At 39.3% G+C, this 27579-nt stretch overlaps 1 protein-coding gene across 1 annotated transcript; it reads right to left on the minus strand.

Moving 5' to 3' along the window:
• Positions 1–97: 97 nt before the first annotated feature.
• ebna1bp2 (EBNA1 binding protein 2) lies at positions 98–18986 on the minus strand. The gene is made up of 9 exons (XM_063064985.1): positions 18879–18986; positions 16977–17060; positions 11861–12033; positions 9766–9889; positions 8675–8764; positions 5280–5355; positions 4981–5074; positions 3740–3908; positions 98–579 (listed from the first exon to the last, which is right to left on the minus strand). The coding sequence occupies exons 1-9, from the start codon at positions 18954–18956 to the stop codon at positions 526–528; spliced, it is 942 nt and encodes a 313-aa protein (XP_062921055.1). The 5' UTR covers positions 18957–18986; the 3' UTR covers positions 98–525.
• Between the last annotated feature and the right edge of the window lie 8593 nt (positions 18987–27579).

Below are 27579 nucleotides of genomic sequence, written 5' to 3' on the forward strand. Positions count from 1 at the left end.
AAAAGTGTTGACAGTGAGATTTAAATTTGCCAAATGTAAATTGTCGTAGTAACAGTGTTTCACGATTCAAGCATAAATCATTAAATACATCTAATAAGGTTGAAATGCGTTGTTGTGCAAGACAAATTGAATTGATTTAATTTTCTATTGTTCAAATGCTCCATGGCTATAGATATACAGGATCAAACATTAGTAAATCATTAATCTTTCATTTATTAAATTTTGGAAATTAATCAAATTAATCTAGCAATAAGTAACTAAATGGTGCAATTTACCTTTAAGCTAAAAGTCATCTCATCACAATTTACAGTTATTATAAACGTATTTTGGTTTGTAGTTAATAATGATTTTTAGGACCTTGATTCTAACCAAATCCAAAGTCTTTTTATTCAAAAGTAGAATTTATTTCTGTTGGTGTCAATGTCCTTAGGTAAGCATCAATGTACATATACAAATGAAAAAAGCCAAGTTCATTAAATCCCACACTGCGGGAAAACTAGACATGAAAATATATCCATCTTCAGTTTACTTTCGTGACCTGTTTTTCATCTTCTGTCGATTCCTTTTGCCAGGCCGCTTCTGTGAACAAATAGCAGAAATTAGCATTTTAAATCATTAAGTTTTGAACATTCTTCTCTTTCTCCCAAAAGAGCAAAAAATACAAGGACATAAATTAAACAAAAGCACTGAAGATGATGAAGATCTTACAAATACACCTTTGTAGACTATTTTTCTGTTCCTCCATTGGAGGGCAAACATTTGGGATTCAGATTGTTCCCATGGTGCGAATAATCAAGCATAAAGTACAGCCTCTTCCTCCTCCAACATCCAGGTCAGAGTTTGTTGCCATCTGCACAAGTGCAGTGAGATACAAGAACAATGAAAAACCTACCTACAGCTGCAGAGTCACAGGCATGTAGATTCTGGCAGCAACACAATGACACATAAATTGTATAAGAAAATTGTGAAGAAAATTAGTGCAAAAAAACAAGGAAGGAGTCCATGGTAGTGCCACAGTTGGTCTTCCCCAAACATTTTTCTTTAAAATTCAACAGGAAAAATGGTAATACTTCAAAAAATCACTGCAGCATTGCAACCAGTTGTTAAATTGCTCTCATTGCAAAATCAACCAGCCTTCCCTTTGTAGTGTATTACAGATTCCAATCAACTGCTGCATAAAAAAATTCCCTCTGCCATTTACCTTTTGTTTACTTCATTTCTTTTGTCACATTTACCAAACTATCTCTCTCTGATCCACTTTCTTAATTTGCTGATCCAAATTAAATAACCCTAGCTTCTCCACCTTGTCCGTATCAGTACAGTCCCATCATCCTCGAATCATTCTAGTGAATCCCTTCTGTATGCTCTCTCAGCCCTTCATGTCTTTCTTAAAAGTGTGATGCCTAGAACTGGACAATACCCTAGCTGTGGCTGAATCAGTATTAACAATCATTAATAGTCCTGAAAAGGGTTTTGGTACATAGCGTCAACTGTTTATTTCCTTCTTTCTTTGGCGTGTACCTGCGTGCGTGTGAGTCTATGCGTGTCCGTGCGTGCATCCGCGATGATGTCTTTTTCATGGCGCAGAGCGAGAGACAGACTGTGTGGAGCGCCACTCCTCACAAACACTTTCGCAGTATTTTCCCTTTTATTTTTACGAGGTCGAGTTGCAATCTCAACACTCAACCCGGCACGGATGGAAAGTGTACTCAGGAGCGGACCCGACTAGTTTCGAACCCGGAAACCTCCGCTCCCAGGTCCGGCGCCAATGTCGTTGCGCCACCAGCCGGCCCAAACTGTATATTTCCAAGGTTGTTGCCTGACCTGCTGAGTTCTCTAGCATTTTGTGTATGTTAATCTGGATTTCCAGTATCTGCAGAATTTGTGTTTATTAACAATTCATTGCTGCTTTCTACCTATTATTCTTTCTTTCTTTAGAGATACAGCACAGAATAGGCCCTTCCAGTCCACTTGGGCTGTGCTGCTACCAACTCCAGGTTTTGACCCTAGTTTAGCCACAGGACAATTTACAACAACCAATTAATCTACTAATTGACATGTCTTTGGACTGTGGGAGAAAACTGGAGCACCCAGAGAGAACGCACGCTTTCCACGGGGAGGAAGTACAAACTCCTTGAAAGATGTCGGGATTGAACTTCAAACTTCAACACCTTTATGCCTATAAAATCCAGGATCTTCTATTCTTTTTCAACCTGCTCTACAACTTTAATGACTTATATACGTGTACTCCCAGATCTCTTCTTTTTTTTTTAAGAATCAGGCCCTACAATTTATATTCTGTGAATTCTTTCTTCTTGCAGACATTCAATACTTTTCTGTGTGACACACCTGCCAATTCCAAGAGCTTGCCTATATTTTTCCCTAAAGGGTTGAGCATAATCCTTCTCAAAAGTACAGCATGCTTCCAAATGTTATGCTATCTGCAAATTTGGAAATTGCATACTGCACACCTAAGTCTACAGTCATGAACGTGCATTGTGAATGGCAAAATGGCAGATAGTAGAGCCACTGCCTTACAGCTCCAACATCCTGGGCTTTATCGGGTGCCGCCTTAGCGGAGTTTGACCATTCTCTAATTGACTGCTGAGGTCTCCTTCGGGTGTTTCTGTTTTTTTTAAAAGTTGGTAGGTTTACTGGCCACTATAATTTGCCAACTGCATCCAAGCACGTATGTGCGTGTGGGGGTGAGAAAATGGGGAAGATGTTGATCAGTATGTGGACAATAAGATTGGGATTAATGTAGGTATGGAGTCAAAAGTCCCACAGGGCCTGGTTCTGTGCTGTACGACTCTATGAAATTGGTTGTTCTCACTACTTAACCAACTTTCCATCCATACTGCTCTACAGATTTAATTCCATGGGGTTCAGTCTCAGTGACAAGCCTATAATGTGTCGCTCTTTCACCTTCGAAGAGCCCACAATATCAACTGCATTCCGAACCAACCTCATTACTTTAAAACTTTTAACAAATTAATTAAATAACCTTTCATGCTTTCATCCATCAAAATTTGTCCAGGAGGCTGCTAATTCTGAACTCAATTATTACTTCTGAAACGTTTCCCCATTCAAAAGCAGTAATTCAGCAGAGGTTAAACTGCTGAAGCTGGGTCTATTCTATTAAACCTCATTCACAAAACAAAAATTGCATTTTCGATCCCCAGGGAGCTCCACTTACATTGACACACCTTTGGAAGTTTATGGCAATGCTTCTGCAATTGTCATTCTTAATTCACTCAGCAACTCCAGGTGAATCTCCAGGACTCACTTAGTCAATAAGCACAGCAAGCCTTCTAATAAGTCCATTGATTTTTAAAAATTTGGTATTTCAACATATCCCTTTGCAGATACTCTTGCAACATTGTCTTCCTTGGAAAAACAAATGTAAATTATTTAGTACCTTAGCTATGGCCCATCCTTACAAGAGTAGATTTTCTATGGTCTGATTTCAAGCAGTATCCTCTTACAACCCATTTAGCCATCCTCATATTCCACCATTGTCACTAAATTCCTTTCTCACATCTGCAAATCCTGTCTAAATTTACTCTTCTATATTCTTCCAATTAGCCTGAAGCAAAATTAATTTAAGCACAATGGCAGAGGAAAGTAGACTTTCAAGGAGAATATTCATGAGTTTCTGGGCATTTTGAGACTAAAATGGTGCTGTTTCATAAATGGTCAACTCATCCTTAAAGAATTGCATGAATAAAGAAAAACTCACATTAGCATGTTTCTTTCCTCCTTTTCCAAAGCGATCATTTTTTGAATGTGCAATTTTTGCTTTGAAGCTGGAGACATCATCGTAGCTTTCTTTGGTGTTCCTCTTTAGGCCCTTTTTCCTTCCTCCAAAACCAAACTTTTCATTTTTATATTTCCTTTTTGCATTTATTCTGGATTGGAAAAAAACACAATTGGTCCTCAACAAATGTTTTTCTAAGTCCTAAAATCTTAGTCAATAAAAATCTACTTACGTTATCTTACTCTGATAAATTCAGAACTAATTTACAGAGATGTATGAAGTATTATCATAATACTCAGGTAAATACAAGTCACCAGAGTTTAGGTTTCTTTTGGTAAGATTCAATCACTATTTATGTCTAAAAATTGAGACAAAATGGTCCTAGCACCATGATGCCAAAACAATCTTAAATTGGAGACCAATTGTTGCACCACACCTCATATACAATGTGCCATACCAAGCACTATACACAGAGGAAAGCAACTCAAATCAAATAGACTTTTATGACTGGTCTCTGACGGTGACACTTTTCTCCTGCCTGTTTAACTTGTAGTGAAATAGCATTTTCCATGTACTTTCAGTTTTAAAAATGGCATTAAACTGTTTTGCAAGCTGCTCTGTATGGTCCACAGGAATGAATCCGAGCTTCCAGTTATCTGCTATTTTAATCATCTAGCTCACACCTTTAATAATTGATGTTCATAGCCTTCTATTTTGTTCTAATAAAACCTGATGGGATCTCAGGAAACAGCCTCATTAATACAACCTTGCAGTCTTGACACTGGGCTGAACAATGTTAGATAATAACTTCTGCTTTTATTTCTTCACACAGCAGCTGTTCAACTATCATTTACACGTATTGAATTTCCATTTTGCTGCTTGCTGTCCTATATTATTTTAGCATAATTTTTTGTTCCTAATTAATATTTCTGGTTTTGCACCATTTCTGTTCCAACCCTCACCTCACTTCACTTCCTTTGCCTTGTATTTGAATTATCAACTTTTTACAGTTTTGGACGTTATTAACGTTTTCCCTCAGGTGCTGTTCTTGTACCTTCAGCTTTGCCTTTTAGTTTTTGCATTACCATCTGTTAGAAAATCCTTTTTTTTTAAAAAACTGTTTAACATTAATGGTTACCCACTATCGTTTTTGATTATGTCATTGGTAATTGAGGAATACAACTAGGAACACAAATGTACTTTTCTCATTGATCTAATCTTACTTCTTTTTCTGCTGTGCATATCCTCCACCACCTTCTTTCTTTCCTGTTGAAGAAGCCTTATCGCCCTCAAGGAAATCTAGTTTATCAGAAAGTCCTGAAGATCAAAGAAAATCAGAGAGAGAGAAAAAAACTTTTACTTGTACTTCTGCATTTGCGAATAAACTAGAAAATAAAAACCACCTCAATGTATATCTAGTTTGTTTTCACTAAAATCCAAGCAATTGAAAAGAGTAAAAGTATTGAAATTGAAAAAAATCTTTGGTTATTCTGTCATGTAAGTGCAAGAAAACAACCCCAACCTTTCTGGTACTTTTTCACTGCGGTCATCATGGCTTTCTTTTCCTTTTGGCGCTTCTGTATAACTTCTACTTGAACCTATTGATAAGAGAATAGAATTCACTGACAAGTTGCAAATTGCCTTTGTGGCCCCTCATCTGTAACTAAGTATACTTAAATGAATGTTGGGAAGGTCAAGTTCAGGTTACATCCTATTTTCTGGAAGTGTGCACAAAATACTGCTTCTGGTCACCTATTAAGAATTGTTACTTGAACTGAAAAACATCTAAGGCTGCTGCCTTAATGATGTTGAAAAGAAGCATGAGAAATAGGAGCTGGAACAAGAGGAGGAGTAGGCCATTGGCTTGTGCCGCCTGCTCTGTCATTCAGTAAGATCTGGGATATCTGGCTGTAGACTCAGCTCTACCAACCTGCCTGTCCCCCATCACCATAATTCCCTTACAGTGCCAAAAATCTAATTATGTCTCAAATATTTAATAAAGTAGCCTTTACTGTTTCCCTGTGCAGAGAATTCCTCAGATTTACTACTCTGCGAAAAACAGTTACTCATCTCTGTCCTAAATCTACTCCCATAAATCTGGAGGCTATGTCCCTTAGTTCTAGTCTCACCTACCAGTGGAAACAACTTTCTTGCCTCTGTTCCTTTCAAAAACAGTGGATTCTGCTTCAGTGGGACACATCAGGACCAGTACATTTTGCTTTTTTTTTTATAAAAAAGAGTTACCTAGACAAGTGTCTGCTGTAATTAACCAGAATCCACTGTATTTCTGTAAGATCCCTTCTTATTCTTCTGAATTCCCAGCAAGACAGTCCCAGGTGACCCTTCATCTCCAGAAACAACCCGACGACCCTCCTCTGCACCACCACCAAAGCCAGTCTATCTTTCTCAGGTAAGGAGACAGAACCCCGCAGGTTGTACTCCAAGCACGGCCTCACCATGACCTGATAAAGTTGTACCATCACCTCCCTGATCTAGAATTCAATCCCTCTAGCAATGAAGGCCATCATTCTATTTTCTTACTTGATAATCTGTTGCACCTGAAAAATCAACCTTTTGTGATGCATGCACAAGTATTCCCAAGTCTCTCTGCAAAACCACACGCTACAATCTTTCCACATTTAAATAACAATCTGACCTTAAATTTTTACATTCAATGTGGATGACCTAGCATTTACCAACATTGTACTCCATCTGCCAGACCCTTGCCCACTTACTTAGCCTATCCATCTCTCTCTCAAGACTCACTGCATCCCCTGAAGTTTACTTTTGCACTCAATTTAATGTCAGGAAAAAACTTAGATACGCTATACCTGATTCTCTCTTCTAAATCGTTAATGTACATCATGAACAGTTATGGGCACAGCAATGAGCTCTGTCGCACTCTGCTCAACACTGGTTGCCAAGTAGAGAAAGACCTATTTATTCCAAGTCTCTGATGAAGGTACTTGGTCCGAAACATGGACTGTTCATTCCCATGCTGCACAACCTGCTGACCTGCTCCAGCACATTGTGTATATTGTTCTGGATTTCCAGCATCTGCAGTAACTCTTGTGTCTATTCCAACTCTCTGCCTTGCATTGGATAACCAATCCTGTATTCATGCTAATACATTACACTCCATGCACCCTTATCCTATAGATGGGTCTTTTATGCAGTACATTATGGAATGCCTCCTGGAAAGTTTACAACCTCCAACTTCTCTCCTCTATCCAACGAGCTCATTATATTCTCCAATAGGTTGTTCAAACAGGATCTGCCCTTCCTGAATCCATGCTGTGTCTGCCTGATGGAGCCACTTCTATCCAGATGTTTCATTATTTCCTCCTAAACGTTAGCTTCAAGCATCAGAACTACCCATGCCTGGAGAAAAGGGAAAATTGTACACTTAAAAAAAAAATTTAACAAGGATTTGGCCAGATTTTTTTTCCTTGGGGGTGGGCCTTTATCAAGAGAGACCCAAAATAAATCCTTAATGAACTGAATTCCTTGATGATATACTTTTGCAGTATTCCATGAAACAATCAGTAAAGAAGTAACTTAAGTTAGAGACGAAAAAAAAATCACTATGCTTTATTCATTTTCAAGTGGCATTACATGAGAAAGTCAGCCTAACCACTTTAGAACACATAGAAATATCACCAAATACATTTCATGGACTTGGAGGACAATGGTGAAGCAAAGACCAGTGCTTCAAATGGAGAACTACAATAAATGCTCTGATTCAAGAAATTATTGATAGCCATTTTTAGTTTGGAGAATGTCACATGACAAGATATCATGCAGGCCTGGAACAGCCATTTTGCCTGCTCACACTGTCATACAGTATGGAAACAGGCCCTTTGGCCCAACCAAGAGAGCCCATAACCTAAACCTTTCGAATTCAAGTACCTGTTCAACTGTTGTTTAAAATTTGCTTCAGCTGCTTTCTCTGGCAGTTGATTCCATATAGATGCCATCCTTTGTGTAAAAAAAGTTGCCCTTCAAGTTCCTCTGAAATCTTTCCCCACTCACCTTAAACCTATGCTCTCTAGATCTTGATACCAATCTCTGGGAAAACAACTAACTGCATTGAATAAACCAACAACTAAATGCTATACCATTGGCACAAGGGTATAACACCTGACAAAATATCTCCAATTTAAGAAATGGATAGCTAAATGAAATTCACTTGGCTCTTCCCAAAGTAATTATAGATTCAAAGGAGTCATTTCATTGAGGTGGCCTTCTAATCTGACACTTCTCTGACAAAGAAACAATTTATTTTTTCCCTGCAGGTTAAACAGGAAAGTGCAACAACCATCCTAAGTTCATTATTCGGTTGAAACTTAAATGCCATTGGTACCACTTTTACATTCGTAGTTGATCTGTACCTTTATTCTCCAGCCACACAGCTCAATATTCACTTATTGTAACAAAATATAACATACTGGGATTCAAAAAAAAAGATGAGTTAACATTTATCTAAACATGTAGGCGAGAGCTCTACATTTTACCACCATATTTGAAGACCTCCCTTCTAATTCTATTGATTGGCCTAGCAATCATTTTAGGGTTATTTCCTTCAATCTTACACTTTCACAACAGTAGAAAAATTCTTTCAGTGCTTTTCAAAATCCTAACAGATATCCCCACATAGCCCCCATAATTAAGCTTAAATAAAGAAATCAACAATGACTTTTCTTGCCCTACAATTTCACTGGCTTAAAAAAAACACTACAACATTAAAATTATATATCATTACTTCTGAAAATATGTTGTAAGGACTGCTGAATTTTATCACTGGACAGAACCTGTCTATTTAAGAAAAAGGCCCTAACCATATTTGCATTATTTTTAATGAAAGATAAATCAACCACAACGTTGAACCTCGGATGTTCATGCACAAAAAATAAATACCTTTTTTCCATATTTTCGTAATGCTCTGAGCTGCTTAGCCTTTTCAGACTTTTCCATTGCCATCTGCTTTGATAACATTTTTTCTCGAATCTAAAAAAAGAGGAAAATTTTAAGATTTAGACCAATGGGCTCACAGTGGAGTAGCTGAAATTTGACCTAGTGACATGCAGACGAACATTCTGCAAGCAACCAGCTAAATAAGCATTTTTTTTTGGTATTGTTGGTGAATAGATAACTACAATTGCTGAAAAACAGCACCTCTGGTAATGAACTAACTGTTAATGCAGTACTAAATTATGTACTTAGGAAATGGAATGACTCCTGAAACATGTTTGTATGCTGCAAGCAGTGAGACAATCAGACGTAACATAAATACCTGGATGTATTTAATTGGTGTAATTCTGAGGCTACAAGTCAACCAATATCTCCTCACATGGCACTCTTGCTAACCTAAGGAATCAGTCTGAAAGTTTTAAGGTACATTATACATAATATATGGCATACCTTTTTTTTGAATAAGGAGGCCAAACTGTACAAAGGCATATTATTATAGCAAGTTGTCCTTGCTTGTTCACCCAAAACCTCTTTCAGTGAAGGGCAACATACCACTCACCTTATCACCCACTTACAGTATATACATGCTTGTATGGGATTTGTGATTGATTGACAAACATCTGTGTATCAACATTTCCCAATTAATTACCTAACTTTCTTTTTGCTACCCAAGTACAAAATTTATATTTACCCTGCATCTGGTATTTATCCACTCATTCAACTGGTCTATATTGTCTCGAGGTCTCAGCATCCTCATCACAACCAATCAGGGTTTATGCAAGCTTCAATTGTTTAAGAACGACAAAAAGCACACCCTAAGCAAGTTTGTCACCGTTAGCTATGCATTTTTGTTAAAAGGCTGGAACCATAGATAACATATAAAATTGTAGAAAATATTGCTTAATTATTAACACTGTGTTTATTATGAAATTGTAAAATAGCGTCCTATACAAAATCCATTTAACCTTCAATTATCTGTTAATACAAAATGTTTCCAATAAGCAAAGATCTATTAGCCTAAGATCATTAGCACTTGCCTTCTGCATTTGTTGGTCTGACTTGGCCATCTCAGCAAAATAGTCACTTGGTCTTTTTGTTGCAATTTTCAGTCGCTGTAATCGAGGCAATGCACTCAATGCAGTTGCTTGTGCCTGTCGATAACTAAACAGGTGAAATTACAAAAAAGTATAAAGGACTCTGCCACTTTGCTGTGGGGTAACTGTACTGAAAAGGCATGTTTGTTTTGTAAAGCAAAAAAAGAAAAAAAAAAATCACCAAACTAGAAATTTAAATTGAAAGCTAAAAATGCTGGACACACGCAGCAGGGCAGGCAGCAACTGTGAAAGGAAATGGTGTTAACCCTTTCAAGTCTATGACCTTCACCAAAGCTGTTGAAGAGTTACTGACTCGAAATGTTAACTATTTCTATCTTCAAAGATGCTAATGGTTTTATCAAGATTGGTACAAATGAATCAAGTCTAAAGTTATAAACTATAAGAAATAAATCAACAGTTCATGATAAATTATATCTTATCAAAATTAATTTGGAAGGAAGAAGCATAAGAGATCAAAAAAAATTTCCATTCATACCAATTTGACAGCAATCACACATTTAATTTGAAGTTGAAGTCCTTTTCATTCTAATGTGATATTTTAACAATGTCAACTTTAACTTAATGTCATCTCACAACTTTCATCAGTTTTTTTAATAAGCAACATTCCTAAAATTGATGAAATATTTTCATTCAACAATCTATAATCTATTTTGGTTATCTCTACTATATTGCAATGCAGTAATAATTAAAAACAAATCAGGATTCAGGGGCAATCATAACAAAATTCTGAATGAAGTAAGTCACCCTAATAGAACAATTATCTAAACTTATAAATTTCAGAGAACTACCTAGATGATGCCAAACTGAATGGTGCTCCAAGACCAAGGAGCTGATCATTGACGTCAGGAAGAGAAAACTGAGGTCCATGACTCAGTTCTCACCGGGGGATCAGAAGTGGAGAGGGTGAGCAACTTTACATTCGTTGGTGCTATCATCTCAAAGGACTTGTCCTGGTCCCAGCATGCAAGTGTAATTACGAAGAAAGCATGGCAGTACCTCTACTTCCGTAAGAGTTTGCGAAGATTCCGCACAACATCTAAAAATGCATCACAGCCTGGTGTGGAAACACCAATGCCCTTGAACTGAAAATCCTACAAAAAGTAGTGGATATGGCCGAGTCAATCACACCATTAAGCACATCTACACTGAACGCTGTCGCAGGACAGCAGCATCCATTATCAAGGACACCACCAGCCAGGCCATGACCTCTTCTCGCTGCTATCAGGAAGGTGGTACATGAGTTTTAGGACTCACACCACCAGGTTCAGGAATAACTATTACCCCTCAACCATCAGTCTCTTGAACCAGAGGGGATAACTTCACTTGCCCCATTATCGAACTGTTCCCACAACCTATGGACTCACTTTCAATGATTCTTCATTTCATGTTCTTGATATTCATTACTTACTAATCACTATTATTTTTCTTTTCTTTTGTATTTGCAGTTTGTTGTCTTTTGCACACTGGCTGTCTGTCCTATTGGGCATGGTCTTTCATTGATTCTATTATGGTTATTGGATTTATTGGGTATGTTCACGAGAAAACAAATATCAGAGTTGTATAAGGTGACATATATGTACCCTAATAATAAAAAATTTACTTGGAACTTAAATAAAAGATACGAGTCCATGTAAAAAAAATCTCAAATATTCATAAATGCATTGTTCTTAATGAAGACTGTAGGAACATCAAGGAAGCAATACAATATGCTACCACTCCAGATGCTTTAGGAAGTGATAACATAATGCAATGGCTCCCCTGACATTACTGCAGCCACCATTGGGAGCAATGCATACACATTCTAAATATTCAACAAAACTTCAAGAAATATTTAGTAAACAAAGCAACAAAATTTGCATGCTGCACATCTATCTCTGATGAGGTATTCTGGAGGAACGATCAATTAAGAATTGTATAACAAAGTATGAACAACATGTTTCAATGAAGAGGAATTCAGTAACTGCAGCCACACTTAAAAGTGATTAAACAGAGCTTAAGTGTGAAACATTATACCTACAAGAACACTTCACGCTGAAAGTCATCTTCTGGGTCAATATTTGAGTTTTCCTGCCCCACAGCTTTCCCTTCAGCCTTTGCTATGATGTCAGTAGCTGGGCCATTTGTCATGTCCAGTCTCTCCACCCACTTCAGGTCTTTCTTGAAGTCTTCTAAGCATTGTTTCAAGCCCACCTGAAGATTCACAAATATGTGCATTTGTATATGTGCAATGACCATCAGAATAACTATGGGATCATAATAAGCACTTGCAGAAGCAAAGTAAACATCCTTTGGTCTGCATCAGTCAAAGCTGATGTGCATTTCAGCTCATTCAACTTTATTAAAAATACATCTAATTTACTGTGACTCTGTTAAATTCCAAAGAGATCAGCTTCTGGACAGAGCAAATTACTTCTTTCTGTGGATTTACCATCACAAAGGTGGAAATGAATGTCTCAGAATTTGGCAATTCACTGTTACCAAACTCTTGAATGGACCTCACATATTCCAAAGACTCGATCTACAAATCTACCTTTTGGTGGCCCTTGCACTTGATTTGCTTATCTGAACTACACTCTGTGGCTACAACACCATATTCTGCAATCTTTTTACTACCCTGATGTAGTTATGTATGGCATTATCAGACTGGATGCATGCAAACCAAAGCTCTTCCCTTTATCTTGGTATTTCAGACAATAATAAACCAATATCCTGATGACCACCTCCAGCCCAACCATCACCCACTTCTTCTCCTCCCCAATAGAGTTCCATCCACCTATCACCCCCAGACTTTTACAAACTGGTGGCCATCTTATCCCCCATCTGGTTCAAACTATCCTTCAGCCTTCTCTTTTATCAGCCCCCCACCCCCCCACCCTCCCCCGATTTGGATTTCAGCCCTTGTAACTCTTGTGCATCCACTTATCACCTTCCAGCCTCTGTCTTTACCATTATACCCTGACTGGCTCCAACTGCTCTTTTTACCAGCCCCCAGTGCCTCCCCCCCCCCCCCCCCGGCCAATCTCCTGTCTGCCAACTCCCTCCCTCTTCCCTACCTGGATCCACCTGTCCATTATCTCTTACTTTATTTAACCCCTATTGGCCCGACTCACCCCTACACATCCTCCCGCTGTACTCGATCCTCATTCAGGGTCTCAACCCAAAAAGTTGCTGACTGACAAAGCACATGCCATTCTTTAATGCCTGCAGCCACCAGGCTCTGGCTCAAAGGAATCCAATACCTGGCATCAAACTGTAATGATCAAGTGGTTAAACATTCAGTCACATTAAAGAATTCTCCCAACAAAATATTTTTAGCATTAGTTTTAATTAGTAAAGGATAACATGTTAAATAAAGATCAGAACATACTATACACTTTAATTACATCCACTAAAAATCCCTTTATCATCTTTATCTCATATTTCCATATGGGATCTGCATATAAATGTAGAAATGTTGGGCTATATAGAGTTTAAGTAGAAGAGTTTGCTAACCACTAATTAAAACTTTAAAACCCCACTTCCACTGTCTAAATTGGCTCAATATGGTCCAGGGGATTTTGTAGTGGCAGTTATTTTGATTTTGTACAAAATTCAAGCATGCCAAAGTGCTTTTTCTTCATTCTATTGGAGAATGTTGCAAGCAGTTTGGGAAAGTGTACAGAACTATTAGCAGTAACTTATGTGACCACTACAAAAGATCTTTTGAAATCCAACAGCAGTAATGTAAAGGGAAATATAGCACAACCTGCTTCAAGAATCAGTCTGGTTAAGCAAATGACGTATGAAATCCATTCCTCTTATAAGGCTGATGCATGGGTATTTCTTAATGGTAACTGAATGTTGTGGGATAGGCACTAGAGTTCAGACCTCACCACAGTAGCTGTGGGATTTAAAACCATTTAATAATAAGGAACTTTTAAAGAAAGTGCTTAGTAATGATGAGAAAAGAAAATGTTTGGATCGCCATGAAAACCCTCCTGAGAAAATCTACCATTCTTACCTGATTGCACCTGTGTGCGACTCTAAACCACTAAGCCACCAGCAAACACACTCAGTTATATGAAGGCAATCCATTTGGTAAATTGGTGTATTATTGTCACATGTATCATGGAAGACTTGTCTTGCATGCCTCTCCTTCCAGGACCTCTGTCTTTACTTCTCGCAGCTCCAAGAATATCCCTTTTCTCAGCTATGGCAGGGCCCACAATGCTGGAGACCGTGTGAAGCACTCACTGCCACTTTCAGCCTGAAGTACTAAATGGATGATCCATTCTAGCTTCTTCCTGAGAGTTCCATCATCTTCAGCCAATTTGATGAACACGATGTGGCATTAAGACACAGCTGAGAACACTGACTTCAGCTATGAGACCTTTAAAAAAACCTGTAGTACTACAGACATTTGCTCCAGAATTAGCTGTACCTTTGGCCAAATTGTTCCAGCACAGTTACAAGGATGACACCTGGTTAACAAAGTGGAACATTGCCCAGGTACATCCTCGTCACAAAAAGCAGAACAAATACAACCTGGGTAATTATTGGGCACTGACTACTTTCAATCATCAGCAGAACGACGGAAAACAATATTGACGGTACCATCAAGGACTCTTCATCTCACGTTCTCGATGATCATTGCTTACTTATTATTACTTCCTTCTTTTTGTATTTGCACAGTTTGTCGTCTTCTGCTTTCTGGTTGACCGCCCAAATTGGGCTGTTTTTCATTGTTTCTGTTATGGTTATTTTTCTACAGATGAGTATGCCCACAAGAAAATGAATCTCAAGGCTGTATATGGTGACATATGTACTTAGCACTTAGCAGCACCTAGTTACCAATAACCTGATCAGTGACACTCAGATGGGTTTTCCATAGGACCACTTGGCTCCAAGCCACATGGAAATCTGGAGCAATCGAAGTCAAGGCCAGTACTCGACCATGTATGGCATCAAGGAACTCATCAAAATCAATGGACAAAGGGAAAATACACCACTGGTTCAAGTCAGAGCTTGCTAAGGAGGATGATTGTGGCTGTTCGAAGTCAATCATTCCAGCCCCAGGATATCATGGCAGGTGTTTCTCAGGGCAGTATCCTCAGCCTAACCATCTTCAACTGCCTCATCAATGACCTTCCTCAAACCACAGTCTTCATGTTCACTGACAACTGCACATTTTTCATACGCACTGGAACACTTCAGCAAATGAGCAGTCTGAGTCCTCATGTAGACAACATTCAAAGTGGCAATGACTATCTCCAACAACTGTCTAAGTGCCCACTACTCTCAATAACATTTGAAAGGCCTTGAAGAGGTTTATGAAGGTGTAGAAGAGGTTTACCAGCACGCTACCTGGATTAAAGGCATGTGCTTTTACAAAAGGTTGGACAAACTTTGGTTGTTTTCTCTGGAGGGGCGGAGGCTGAGAGGGGATCTGATAGAGGTTTGTAAGATTAGGGGAGGAGAAGATGTCGGTGTGACGCAGCGCGCGCAGCCGCTCTGAAATGATATCGGTATTTGTTAAATAGGGGCATGCACAATTCTGATTTGATGGAGACAGACGTAAGAAGCACGGAGGAACATCTGGAGACACTTCTGAAATGCCCGCTTCGCTGCCGCTGCTACTGTGCGATCGAGAATCTCCAGAGGGGAAGGCCCCAAATCCTTGGCTTTGCCTATTGCCTGTTGCTGGGGTCGGGGTCGAAGTGCTCGGCAGAGATGGTGCTCGGTGTCGGAGGCTCGAAGTTTTCGGACGGACTCAAGAGTCGGCTGTGGTCGGGTGCTTCCAGGGTGCTGCATCGGCAAGTTTGCGGCGCTGGAAGCTCACGGCAGGGAGAGTTTCTCCCTTCTACCGTCTGCGTGAGCTGATGGGACTTTCGAGAGACTTTGAGGCTTTTTTTTTTACTGTGCCCATGGTCTGTTCTTCATCAAATTACGGTATTGCTTTGCACTGTTGTAACTATATGTTATAATTATGTGGTTTTTGTCAGTTTTTTTTAAAGCCTTGGTTTGTCTTGTGTTTCTGTGATATCATTCTGGAGGAACATTGTGTCATTTCTTAATGCATGCATTACTAAATGACAATAAAAGAGGACTGCGTGTCCTCATAATCTAATCTAAGATTATGAGAGGCGGAGATAGAGTAGACAGACAGTATCTTTTTCCCAGGGTTGAAATGTCTAATGCCAGAGGGCATGCATTTAAGGTGAGGGAGTAAGTTCAAAGGAGATAGGAGTGGTGGGAGCTTGGAATCTGATGCCTGGGTTGGCGGTAGTGGCAGATACATGAGGGACCATTAAGAAACATTTCAATAGGCACATGAATGTGAGGAAAATGGAAAGATATGGACATTGTGTAGGCAGAAAAGATTAGTTTAGTTGGCCATTTAAATTACTAATTTAATTGGTTTGGCCCAACATTGTGGGTTCCTGTGCTGTACTTCTCCATGTTCTACATACATGAAAAGGTCAGGGGATGGATATGCTTCACCCCTTTAATACATTCAAAAGTTTTCCACCATCTACAATGCAGAGTCAGGTGTGGGATGGAACACTTGTCACTGGCCTCATTAATTACAGTTCCAACAGCATCAAAGGAACTCAGTATCAACCAGGATAAAGCAACTTGCTTCATTATTGCCTCATCCACCAGTGAGTGGTGCACAAGGGCCGTGTTGTACACCTTCTACCAATTACCCCCTCAAGCTACTTTGACAGCATCTCCCAAATCTGCAACTTCAACCTCCAAATGAGACAAGGGCTTCAGCTGCAGGGAATCATGAGCAACTGCCTTTCACCCCACTGGATACCTTGAATGAAGAATAAACTGATCTTCCTGCATCACTGTAGGAACGGTCTCAATGTTTAAACTCCATTACCAACATCACTGTGGAAGTACGTTTATTAACATTTCAGTCTCTTAAGAACAGTTATGTATGGACAATACACACTGACGCTGACAACAAGCCTATTCTGAATAAAGGCATTTTCAAAAGATAATCAGTTTTGGACCATTAATGTGCTCAACATACATGTTAGAAGATCATGGCACCAGCTACAGTTACCTTAGAGCAAAGGCAGATCATCAATGTTATATTGCACACCGAGAAAATCGGAGCCTAACACTAGAAGTTAAAAACTCACCACATTATTGACACATTGTTTCTCTGCCTCCTCTGCTACATTCAAACCAGGCTTGAGGAAACCCTTGGAAAATGCTTCTTGAAGCTGTGGAAAAATAAACATTCATTGTGACATGTTTAATGCAAATGAAGTGTAAACTCCAGCATTTTTCTTCCTGACATAGCAATTCACCCAATGGATTACAGGCAAATTTTAAAACATGTTGAGTTGAAAAGGAAATATTTATATATATTTTTAAATTGTGACCCCCATTATTGAATATTATATCCTCTTTACTGCACAAGAACTTAAACAGGTTTTCGATAAAAGTATTTGAACTATTTGAAAATAGAGTAATATTCTATTTGGTTGCTCTTCATAGGGCAATGTGAAATTAGCAGTTTTGTGCCAAGAAAAATATAGATCTCAATAGTCAGAAAACTTGTCCGATTGCTTAATGGTAGAGCATTAACAAGTATTCTAGATTCTTAAATTTTTTTTTCAAGCAGAAGCTGAAAAGAGTTCATTCCAAGTTGTATCAATGAGGTATGAAAGTCCCACCGGAAATTCAGCCCCAAGATTTGCAATGCATTTTTATTAATTGCAGAAAACAGTTCTGATGGTCTCTGGCCTGAAATGCCAGAAATGCCTTAAGAAGCACAAAGTATGTCCAGGCTACTAATGCACTTTGGACCTAGAAACGACGGGGCTTCGTATTGTGCCATTCCATAGGTCTATCACATCACGCCTGGAAGTTGGATGTTTGAGATTGACTGGCATGTAGTGGATAGAACACAGAGCAGTAGAGCACAGCACAGGCTCTTTGGCCCAAAATTTGCGTCGTTCTATAAACATATTCTACAATCTAATCCTCCCCCCCTACACAGCCCATAGCCCTCTGTTTTTCTTACATCCATATATCTATCTAAGAGTCTCTTAAATATCCCAATTGTATCAGTCACTTCCACCAACCCTGGCGGTGCAATTAAGGCACATATCACTCTGTACAAAAAAACCTAACTCTAACATCTCCTCTATACTTTCCTCCTCTCACTTTAAATGGATGACTCTGGTATTGGCCATTGCTGCCCTGCCTGGGGAAAAAAGGCACTGGTTGTCCACTATATCTGCCACCCATAATTATACACCTCTATCAAATCACCTTTTATTTTACTTAAACAGAAAAGCCACAGTTTTCAAGGTAACCCAAACAGAGTGAGAATGCATCATCCCCAGGTTCCCTGAGTGTGTCCAGACATTTAACACAGTCCAACATCAGGGATTTTGCCGACTGTGATCCTGAAAACAATATGGCGGGTTTCTTTTGGACGGTTTTGATAATGCCTGGAAAGTCAGCTGTTCCGAAATGGAACAAGTAACCGATCAGATTGGACGAAGATCACACAATTCTGTATCAACATGCCGTCCGCTAACGTGAAACACGAGAGATTCTGAAGCTGCTGTAACGTTGAGCAATACACGCAAAATGCTGGAAGAACTCAGCACGTCACGTAGAATCAATGGAGAATAAACAGTCGACGTTTATTCGGGCCAAGACCCTTCATCAGAACTGAAGTCAATCTGACCTCTTTTCAGCCCGAAACGTCCATTGTAGATGCTACTTGATTTGCTGAATTCCTTTACTGTGTTGTGTGTGTTATCGCCTGATAACACCGCTTTCCTTGTTTCCTCGGTAATCACCTAAAAATGATATATCTGACCACTTCAGTTACCGGTATTACCCTCTATCATGTTCCAGAGAAGTAGAGCACCTTCAAACGGCGAACATTTACAGCCTGTACTGCGAGCCTATTCAGAGCTCCTCGAACCAGGCACGTGTCCACAGTTCACAACGAAACAAATCCACTGACCCCAACCCCGTTACTATAATGTACGAAAGTCCCGTTTCAAAAGCCATCTAACCTCTAAATCGGACAAATCCGATCCCTCCAAGTCTGACAGGGACTCAGATTCCGACTCGGACGTACCACCGTGGTCCATGCCACCACCGTTAACAAAGCGGAAGCACTTTTCCCGGTCCCTCAACAACTACTGTCCGGAGTCAACAAACCCCCCCTTTCCTAGTTCTAGGCAGCGAGCGTTTGCTTTAACAATTTTTAAATCTCCCATCGTGGGTGAAACTGATTGGAATTATGTAATTTTGTATTTTCTATCCCTCTCCTTTTCATTCCGGAGAAAGAAACACTTTCTTTCACATTCTTGAAGCGTCGGTTCGTTGCAGGCCGGACACTATGGTGTTGCGCACAAGGCGACGGTGATATCAGTTGCCGGTAGATGGCAGACGAAGGCTGGATTTAGTGATCGTGTTCAAGGCAACCGAGTAGCGGAGGTTAGTGGAGAGGAATGCTTGGGAAAGAGTGATAAAGGGTGGGAAAAGTGAGGAATAATGCGCTGAGAGGGAAAAATGCGGCTGTTGGAATTGTAAAATAAGATTAGAAAAGCTGCATCCGTGTCAGGTTCCGAGAAGGAGAGTGATTTCAATCAGCTGGACACAGTTATTTGTTTCGGATCATGCACCTCTCCATTGTAAAAATAAGTTTTTATTGCCATTTGCATCGATGTGTTGCGTCGAGTGGTCTGGTCGGTTATTTTTCTGGAAGATCACATTTTCTCTGTCTCCAACCACCAGACGTAAACTTCAATAAATGAGAGTGTGAATTAGCTAAGAAAGATCGGGAAGTTAAATAGCACGACAGCAGATTAACAATACCTGACGTCAAAAGAAAAATAATTGAACATTTAGTAAACGTAAAACATAAACATAAAGTTTGATCCTTTACGTATCACTGAATAGGAAATAATAGGAATTAATTCCAAAAGAAGCCATTAATTTTGCCGATTACACGTGATTTCTGGGATTGACAGAGTGGGAAATTAACAATCTAACCTTCAGAAACCAGACGAAATTAATATCAGTAAGGAAATTGTGTTAGAATTCGAAAAAAATGAATATCGTTGAGCTGATGGTCTATGTCTTTGATTTCTAAAACAAGTGGATGAAGAGCTGGTGGTTGCATTGATACTGATTTTTACCAAATTCAAGAGATTTTTGATAAAAAAAACTAATAGATTAGAAGAAACGAAGTAAAATCCCACTATTCAGGAAAGCAGAGAAAGAGAGAGAATACAAGGATGGGTAGACCAGATTGCCTGACATGAGTAGTGATAAGAAGTGATAGAGTCCATTGTTAAGTTATATCACTATGCAAATGATATCGCTAAGAAGTGATAGAGTCCATTATTAAGGATGTGTTCAAAAATGAAGTAAATTTGTTGTCAAGAGGTACATATATCTCAATATTATCAGATGTATGTATGAGATTCATTTTCTTGCTGGTATTCACAATAGAACAAAGAAATACAATAAAAGCAATGAAAAACTACACACAAAGAAAGACTGACAAACAATGTGCAAAAGAAGACAAACTCTGCAAGTACAAAATAAATAAACAAATAAACTAACAAACACATAAACAAATAATACCAAGAACGTGAGTTGTGGAGTCCTTGAAGGTGAGTCTGTAGGTTGTGGAATCAGATGGTTGTTGAGGTGAGTGAAGTTATCCATGCTAATTCAGGAGCCTGAAGATTGAAGGGTAATAACTTCCTGAACCTGGTGGTGTTGGACTTAAGGTTCCTGTCCCTCCTTCCTTGATGGACACTGCCTTCTTGTGGTGGTGCTCCTTGGCGTTGCGCTCAGTGGTGGAGAGGACTTTTCCTCTGATGGACTGGGCAGTATCCATCAATTTTTGTAGGCTTTTCCATTCTTGTGCATTGGTGTTTACATTCAAGTCAGTGATGGAACCAGTCAGGATATTCTCCATTGTGCATCTATCGAAGCTTGTCAAGGCTCTAGATTACACACCTAAGAAAGTGAAGGTGATGCTGTGCCTTCTTTGTAAGAGCACTTACGTGCTGGTCCCAGGACAGATCCTCCAATATGATAACACCATAGAATTTAAACTTTCTGACCCTCTTCACCTCCGATCCTGTAATGAAGACTGGCTCATGGATCCTTGGTTTCTTCCTCTTGTGGTCAATAATCAGGTCTTTTGTTGACGTTGAGTAAGATGTTGTTGTGACAAGGCTGTATCCACTTGGATACAGTATACAGAAGAGAAATTATGCCTGCCAAGTGTAATATGTCTTAAGGATGCATCTAGATCAGTAGCTTCTGGTTTAAGATGGCACTGGTGAAACACAGTGACGCCTTGCTGGCAGCAAACAAAACTGCTAACTGCTCTCTAAATCACACTTTGAACTTGGTACTTTGCTGTAAGAATGAATAAATCCTAATATACACCTTGGAGGAAAGGGCCTAATGTGAGATTATACTGTTTGAGTGTGTATTGAAGAATAGATGAATGCTAGATCTTATAATTTTTCTTTTGAAAATCAGGATAAGAAGTATTTTGATGCAAGGTAAATGGATAAGTAAAGCAGAGAAGACACTGATTCAATTTCTGTTCCTGTTACTATTATACACAGCTAAATAATAAATTTTCCCTCTGGTTCATTATTTTTGCAATTAGGCTGAGTGGAAAAAGTAAACTGATTATTTTTCTGGCATGGTCCTTGAGATTTCTGGTTGGTGGTTGGTCCAATCAATTTTAGTGATATTGATGGGTCAATCCTTGTGGTGTTGGTGTGTTGATGAAATTCAATAGTGCCTACCAATGGCAAGGAACAGATATTTTTAAATATTCTGATCAGCCAACTGTGGAATTCTTTTGATAAGATTTGATAATCATCTTCTTGATAGCCTTTCTTCCAAAATATAGGGTTAAACTCTGACCTATGGGAATGTTGCCATCAATATTGATTTTGTAGTGATGAGAATATTTTTCTGCTTTAAAGCTGCTGGTCCTTTCCTCAGAATACAACTGTCTACACTTACAGAACACATTCCTTTATGGTTTCTAATTAAGAAAATTAGCATTCATCCCTGTAGATCCTGTATTTTGGGAAGAACCCTCCTTAGAGTGAACAGTAAAGGCAGCTATAGTTTTGACACGTTATATTTTAATCGAAAAATAAAATAAAAATAAATATTTCACGTAGATCAACAAAAATCATCATCAGCAATTATATATGCAATACTGGCACATTTACCAGAAGGGACCATGACAGTTGTAGGTTCTGGGCCAACAATAGATATTGTTTTGTAGTTATACTTCTGCTTCATTTCAGACCAACATAGAAATGCAAGCAACACACACAAAATGCTGGAGGAACTCAGCAGGCCAGGCAGCATCTATGGAAAAGAGTGCAGTCGACGTTTTGGGCCGAGACCCTTCAGCAGAGATGCCTTGCAATATTAATTTGTAAACCTAGATGTCTCAAGCAGTTGACTGAAGCAATGTTCAAAAGGATCTGTAACGCTGCATGCTGCCCAATTCAATTGTCTGGCAGGATTCCTGAAATCAGAGACTGTTTTCATTTAGGTATAACAAAAGTGTGCATACATTACATTCAATATATACATTGCCCCTGCCATTGGTACATAAATTGTATAAGGGCAGGCAGATTGCGGATAGAGAAGTGGTGATTTCCTGATTTAATATAATATAGGCAATTTAATAATATAATATAAGCAATAATATAATATAATATAAGCAATTTAAAAGAAATATTATTTTCTAGTTTCATTGCAAAATATGATTTCTTGGTAAGATGAAGGTAAGATTTAATAAGAAGTATACATGCCATAGTTTTGTTGATAACATCAAGCACCATATTAGGCAATGAAGGTATAAGTATAAAAATGCAAGGTAACAGTCTGAATTACTGCACACTGAACTTCTACATATCTGAAGTTAGATGTCCAAGTACTGTATTGGTTTATAATCATTGACATAGACTGAACCTCAGCTAATGAAAATTCAAGGCAAGTAGGAACTTGTATATTGCAAACAGTTTCTGTAGGGATGTAACATATTTTGATGAACTGGTGTAAATCCCCAACCTCAGGAATTTCTATTTGGAAACAAATACAGGGATCCCTAATCGCACAACTCTCATTTAATTCAGTTAACACATTTATTTCAAGATTAGAGGAATTAAATAAAGAAATGTATACTTTAAGACTACATAAGGATGCTAAGAGGATGCAGGGTGACTTGGATAGGTTGGGTGAGTGGGCAAATTCATGGCAGATGCAATTTAATGTGGATAAATGTGAAGTTATCCACTTTGGTGGCAAAAATAGGAAAACAGATTATTATCTGAATGGTGGCCGATTAGGAAAAGGGGAGGTGCAACGAGACCTGGGTGTCATTATACACCAGTCATTGAAAGTGGGCATGCAGGTACAGCAGGCAGTGAAAAAGGCGAATGGTATGCTAGCATTTATAGCGAGAGGATTCGAGTACAGGAGCAGGGAGGTACTACTGCAGTTGTACAAGGCCTTGGTGAGACCACACCTGGAGTATTGTGTGCAGTTTTGGTCCCCTAATCTGAGGAAAGACATCTTTGCCATAGAGGGAGTACAAAGAAGGTTCACCAGATTGATTCCTGGGATGGCAGGACTTTCATATGAAGAAAGACTGGATGAATTGGGCTTGTACTCGTTGGAATTTAGAAGATTGAGGGGGGATCTGATTGAAACGTATAAGATCCTAAAGGGATTGGACAGGCTAGATGCAGGAAGATTGTTCCCGATGTTGGGGAAGTCCAGAACGAGGAGTCACAGTTTGAGGATAGAGGGGAAGCCTTTTAGGACCGAGATTAGGAAAAACTTCTTCACACAGAGAGTGGTGAATCCGTGGAATTCTCTGCCACAGGAAACTGTTGAGGCCAGTTCATTGGCTATATTTAAGAGGGAGTTAGATATGGCCCTTGTGGCTACGGGGGTCAGGGGGTATGGAGGGAAGGCTGGGGTGGAGTTCTGAGTTGGATGATCAGCCATGATCATAATAAATGGCGGTGCAGGCTCGAAGGGCCGAATGGCCTACTCCACCTATTTTCTATGTTTCTATAAGTTGTTGTCAATCACCCCTATTGGGACATAGGCTGTTGACAGCAATTCACCTGATTCCTCTACCCTGGACCAGTCTTTCAAGTTGTCCACAGATGTAGCCTAACATCGAAGACCCTTTCTCTTGCAGGATGAGGTCTTTGGAGCTTCTGTTGGCATTTCTGGAGCTCTGGGTTTTTACGAGATGGAGTAGCGAGCCCCATGCACAATTCTCTTCCTTTCGCAGCCGGGCTTGGGGCCATCTATGGTGGAGCTAACGACTGCATAGGCCCATTTTTGTATTTTAGAAGCAAGCAGTTCAGTTTAGAGTTTGAAAATAAATGTTATTTAACATCTCCAAATCTTTTCTATCTTTTAAATAAATTAAGAGAACTAGGACTAGAAATTGTAATTTAAACTTGCAGGAATCGTATCTGTTTGTCCTGTGTATTCTTTGTCAGTGACATAATGACTTCAGCTCTTAGAGCTGAACTGTCCCTCAAATCCAATCTCTTCTGGATGTCATTGCACAGTATTGTGAAAGTTAAGGCAATACGTGTCCAAGCACGTGAAAGTGATCACTGTTCCCAAAATACGCTCACTGAATCTCCATCAACCTGACCAGGCTCATTCCCCAATACAATGGCCCCGTCTCAAGTAAGATTATCTGCATATTGTTTCAAGATTCACCACAATCTGTCCCATCTAAGGTTTCGCCTCAAAGGGAGTCTTAGTAAATATAGGAGAAATTTAACCACAACTGTGGTGTTCTCACGTGCAATTGTGTGCCAGTACATGATTGGACAGAGCACTGAGCATTCGCGGAATTGCCAGAATGTTTCAGCACGTGGCTTGGTTAAGACGTGTGTGTTTATCACTGTAAATAAAAGTTCTCTAATTCTTCCAGAATATGATTCTTTACTGTTAACTCACGGTACGTTTAAATAGAAGTAGCATAACAACAACTATCCAGTTGCTTTTATATCCTTCCATAATCTGCCTAAATATCTGTTCATCTGTCTCTTGCTGGCTATTGGAAGGCCTAGAGCAATGATTGCACCTTTCTTATTTGTGAAATGTCCCCATTTTGGCTCACTGCCTGATTGTGTCCTTCACCCTGCACTCACCATGTTCAGTCTTATCATATTTTACCAAGTGCCTCATCTTGTAGGCCTGACTCAGTATCAAAAACCGCATTTCTCACCTTCTCATGACCTGTCATCCCTCTATGTGCCACTCCTGCATACCTCACTCTGTGATGGATGTATGAAATGTGTAATGGGTTTATTTGTCCTTGAAAAGAGATATAGGGGAGAAGAGTGTCCTATTTTTTTCACAGCAAGTAACAAAATCCAGGTGTTGGCAAGTAACTAAATGCAGGTAAGGTTACTGATTAGTGGCGTTTTCCACTGCCAATGCAATTACGTTATTTATGCTGTGTACTGAAGCAGAGAGTCAATGGTACAGCAGTGATTGTCCCCAGTTTGAATAATTATCCATTGCTACCTTTGCAGGAAACATACCAATAGAAGAATTGGAAAATCTTGCTAGCAGTTTAATTAAAGGTATTTACAGGTAAAGACTATATATACAATAGGGACAAATATAAATTGTTTTATGTATAAAGGGTTTTATGTACATTCTACTGTGTTTCTTTGTTTTGTGGTTGCCTGCAAGAAGATGAATCTCAAGGTTGTTTATGGTTTATGTACATATGTTGATAATAAATTTACTTTGAAACTTTATTTGAGTAATAAACCCTCACAGTCACCTCATTATTGGAATCTGCTCAGCCTGATCCTACCACCTCTACACAGTATCAGCTATTATAATCATGCATGAAATATCTTGAAAACGCATTGCATGATTCTTTGATGCCCTGTCTCTTGTAGAACAAGGAAATAGGCAACAGGACTCAGCTGGGCTGGACCGGCAGTGATGATCATCATTAGAATGGCCATAGCTCCAGTGTCTGGTCAAAAAGCACTGAGGAGGTGACATCGACACCATGAACAATATGATGGCGCCAGGCCAGTTTGAAAAGGTCAGCATGTCGGGGCCGAGGCGAGGGACGAGCCAGTTTAGCATGCTGCTTCACGACTCGGCTCTGCGCTGAACTATGAATGCTCAAATATGGGACTCTCTTTGCGGGCTTCAGTTCAGAACGCTATTACCTTGTGATTACTGATTGCATGACATGTGTTCTCTCTCTGCACATTGGCTGTTCCGTTTTTTTAAAGGTTCTTTTTGGGGTTTCTTTGTTTTGTGACTGCCTGTTAGGAGATGAATGTCAATGTTGTATAATGTGCACATATTTTGATAATAAATGCACTTTGAACTTTAAAAATTGTCCGCAGAGTAAGCAAACCTCTCTTACATTCTCTTTCCACCTCTTGTACCTTTACCTTTTCAGATACACAAACACTGCAACCTGGATAGACAGTACAGCAAAGGTGAAAACCCACTGTCACCAGTTTAACATTTCCAGACATCAGCTCAGATACTTAGACAGGACTGGTACATAGTAATAGTTTGCAGCAGGGGCAAAGCGAAAGGATAGTAAAGGTCCACCATTCCAGAGAATGATGTTCGATATAAGTTCTGATGGAGAAAACTCAAAAGTAGACTTTGACAGGCAGGCTACAGAAGAAGAGAGATGGGTATGAATAATCAGATAGTGAACCGGGAAGCCCATCGTAGGATTGTGGTCCCTGCTAAAGTGCATGGAAGACTCCAAAATTAGTAAGGCAAAAGAGTTTGCTGAGATTGTGGACCCTACCCTTTCCATTATAGAAAAGGTGGATAGCTTTGTGAAACAGAATTCTGATACATGTCTGATGCCTGATGTCAGGGTCTATTGTAGGACAATAAGTAGAAGACACCCAACCTCTGAGTACTGGAATGGATAAGGTTCTTACTTCTGTACTACAAATTTATTTTTCTACCTTTGCAGGCTCAGAATGCTGCTGTTAGAGTTATAGATATCAGTGTAAAAGGAGATTCACCAAGTGTCATAGCAATTTAGAAGTCTCATCTGACAGATTACTAGGGCCACTTAGGCTTTGCCACAGGGGTTGACAATGCTTTGAGGAACATAACTATGCTGTCATTTTTCAGGATAAAAATATTCATCCTCCTAGCTGGTTATGACACCCAAGCTCATGGACATCAAGTTGTAAGTCCAGGAATTGTGCCAACAGTTGCTATGCTCCATCCTGTACTCCAGATTGACTTTTGGCCCTTTGCAGCTGGTCCAAATATATGTGGATTTGTAGGACCGCAAGTGAAGAAATGAGACATGCGAAGTCTTCAGCATCTCATGGACCTAGTGCCCATCAACCTGTGTCAGTAGGTGATCACAGTTACTTAATAAAATATTTTATTGCATTTGCATAACATCTGAACAAATGCAAAATTTTGTTTAGTTAACTTTGCTGCTATACTTATTTCTGTATCAGTTCCCTGCACCACAAAATACTTGTACTTCAGATACTGAGTAAATCCAGCCATTGTCAATATAAGATGAATAGAATAATTGGTAAACCTTCAACTGTGGGAATGAGATTTGACGCAAAAGAAACAGCTTTCACAAGAGCCCTTTCTCAAAATGCAAATTGCTTTTTGTAATCTGGTCAATAAGGTGAAAAC

The sequence above is a fragment of the Mobula hypostoma genome, chromosome 12, assembly GCF_963921235.1.
Source record: "Mobula hypostoma chromosome 12, sMobHyp1.1, whole genome shotgun sequence".
Lineage (NCBI taxonomy): Eukaryota > Metazoa > Chordata > Chondrichthyes > Myliobatiformes > Myliobatidae > Mobula > Mobula hypostoma.

Bases quoted from the DNA above. Each gene is read 5' to 3' on its own strand.
- ebna1bp2 (XM_063064985.1), bottom strand. From the start codon at position 18,956: ATGGACCACGGTGGTACGTCCGAGTCGGAATCTGAGTCCCTGTCAGAC. The intron at 12,034-16,976 runs GTGAGTTTTTAA...GTGAATCTTCAG, and splicing joins AACAATGTGTCAATAATGTG to GTGGGCTTGAAACAATGCTT. The intron at 9,890-11,860 runs GTAGGTATAATG...TCACCTGTTTAG, and splicing joins TTTCAGCGTGAAGTGTTCTT to TTATCGACAGGCACAAGCAA.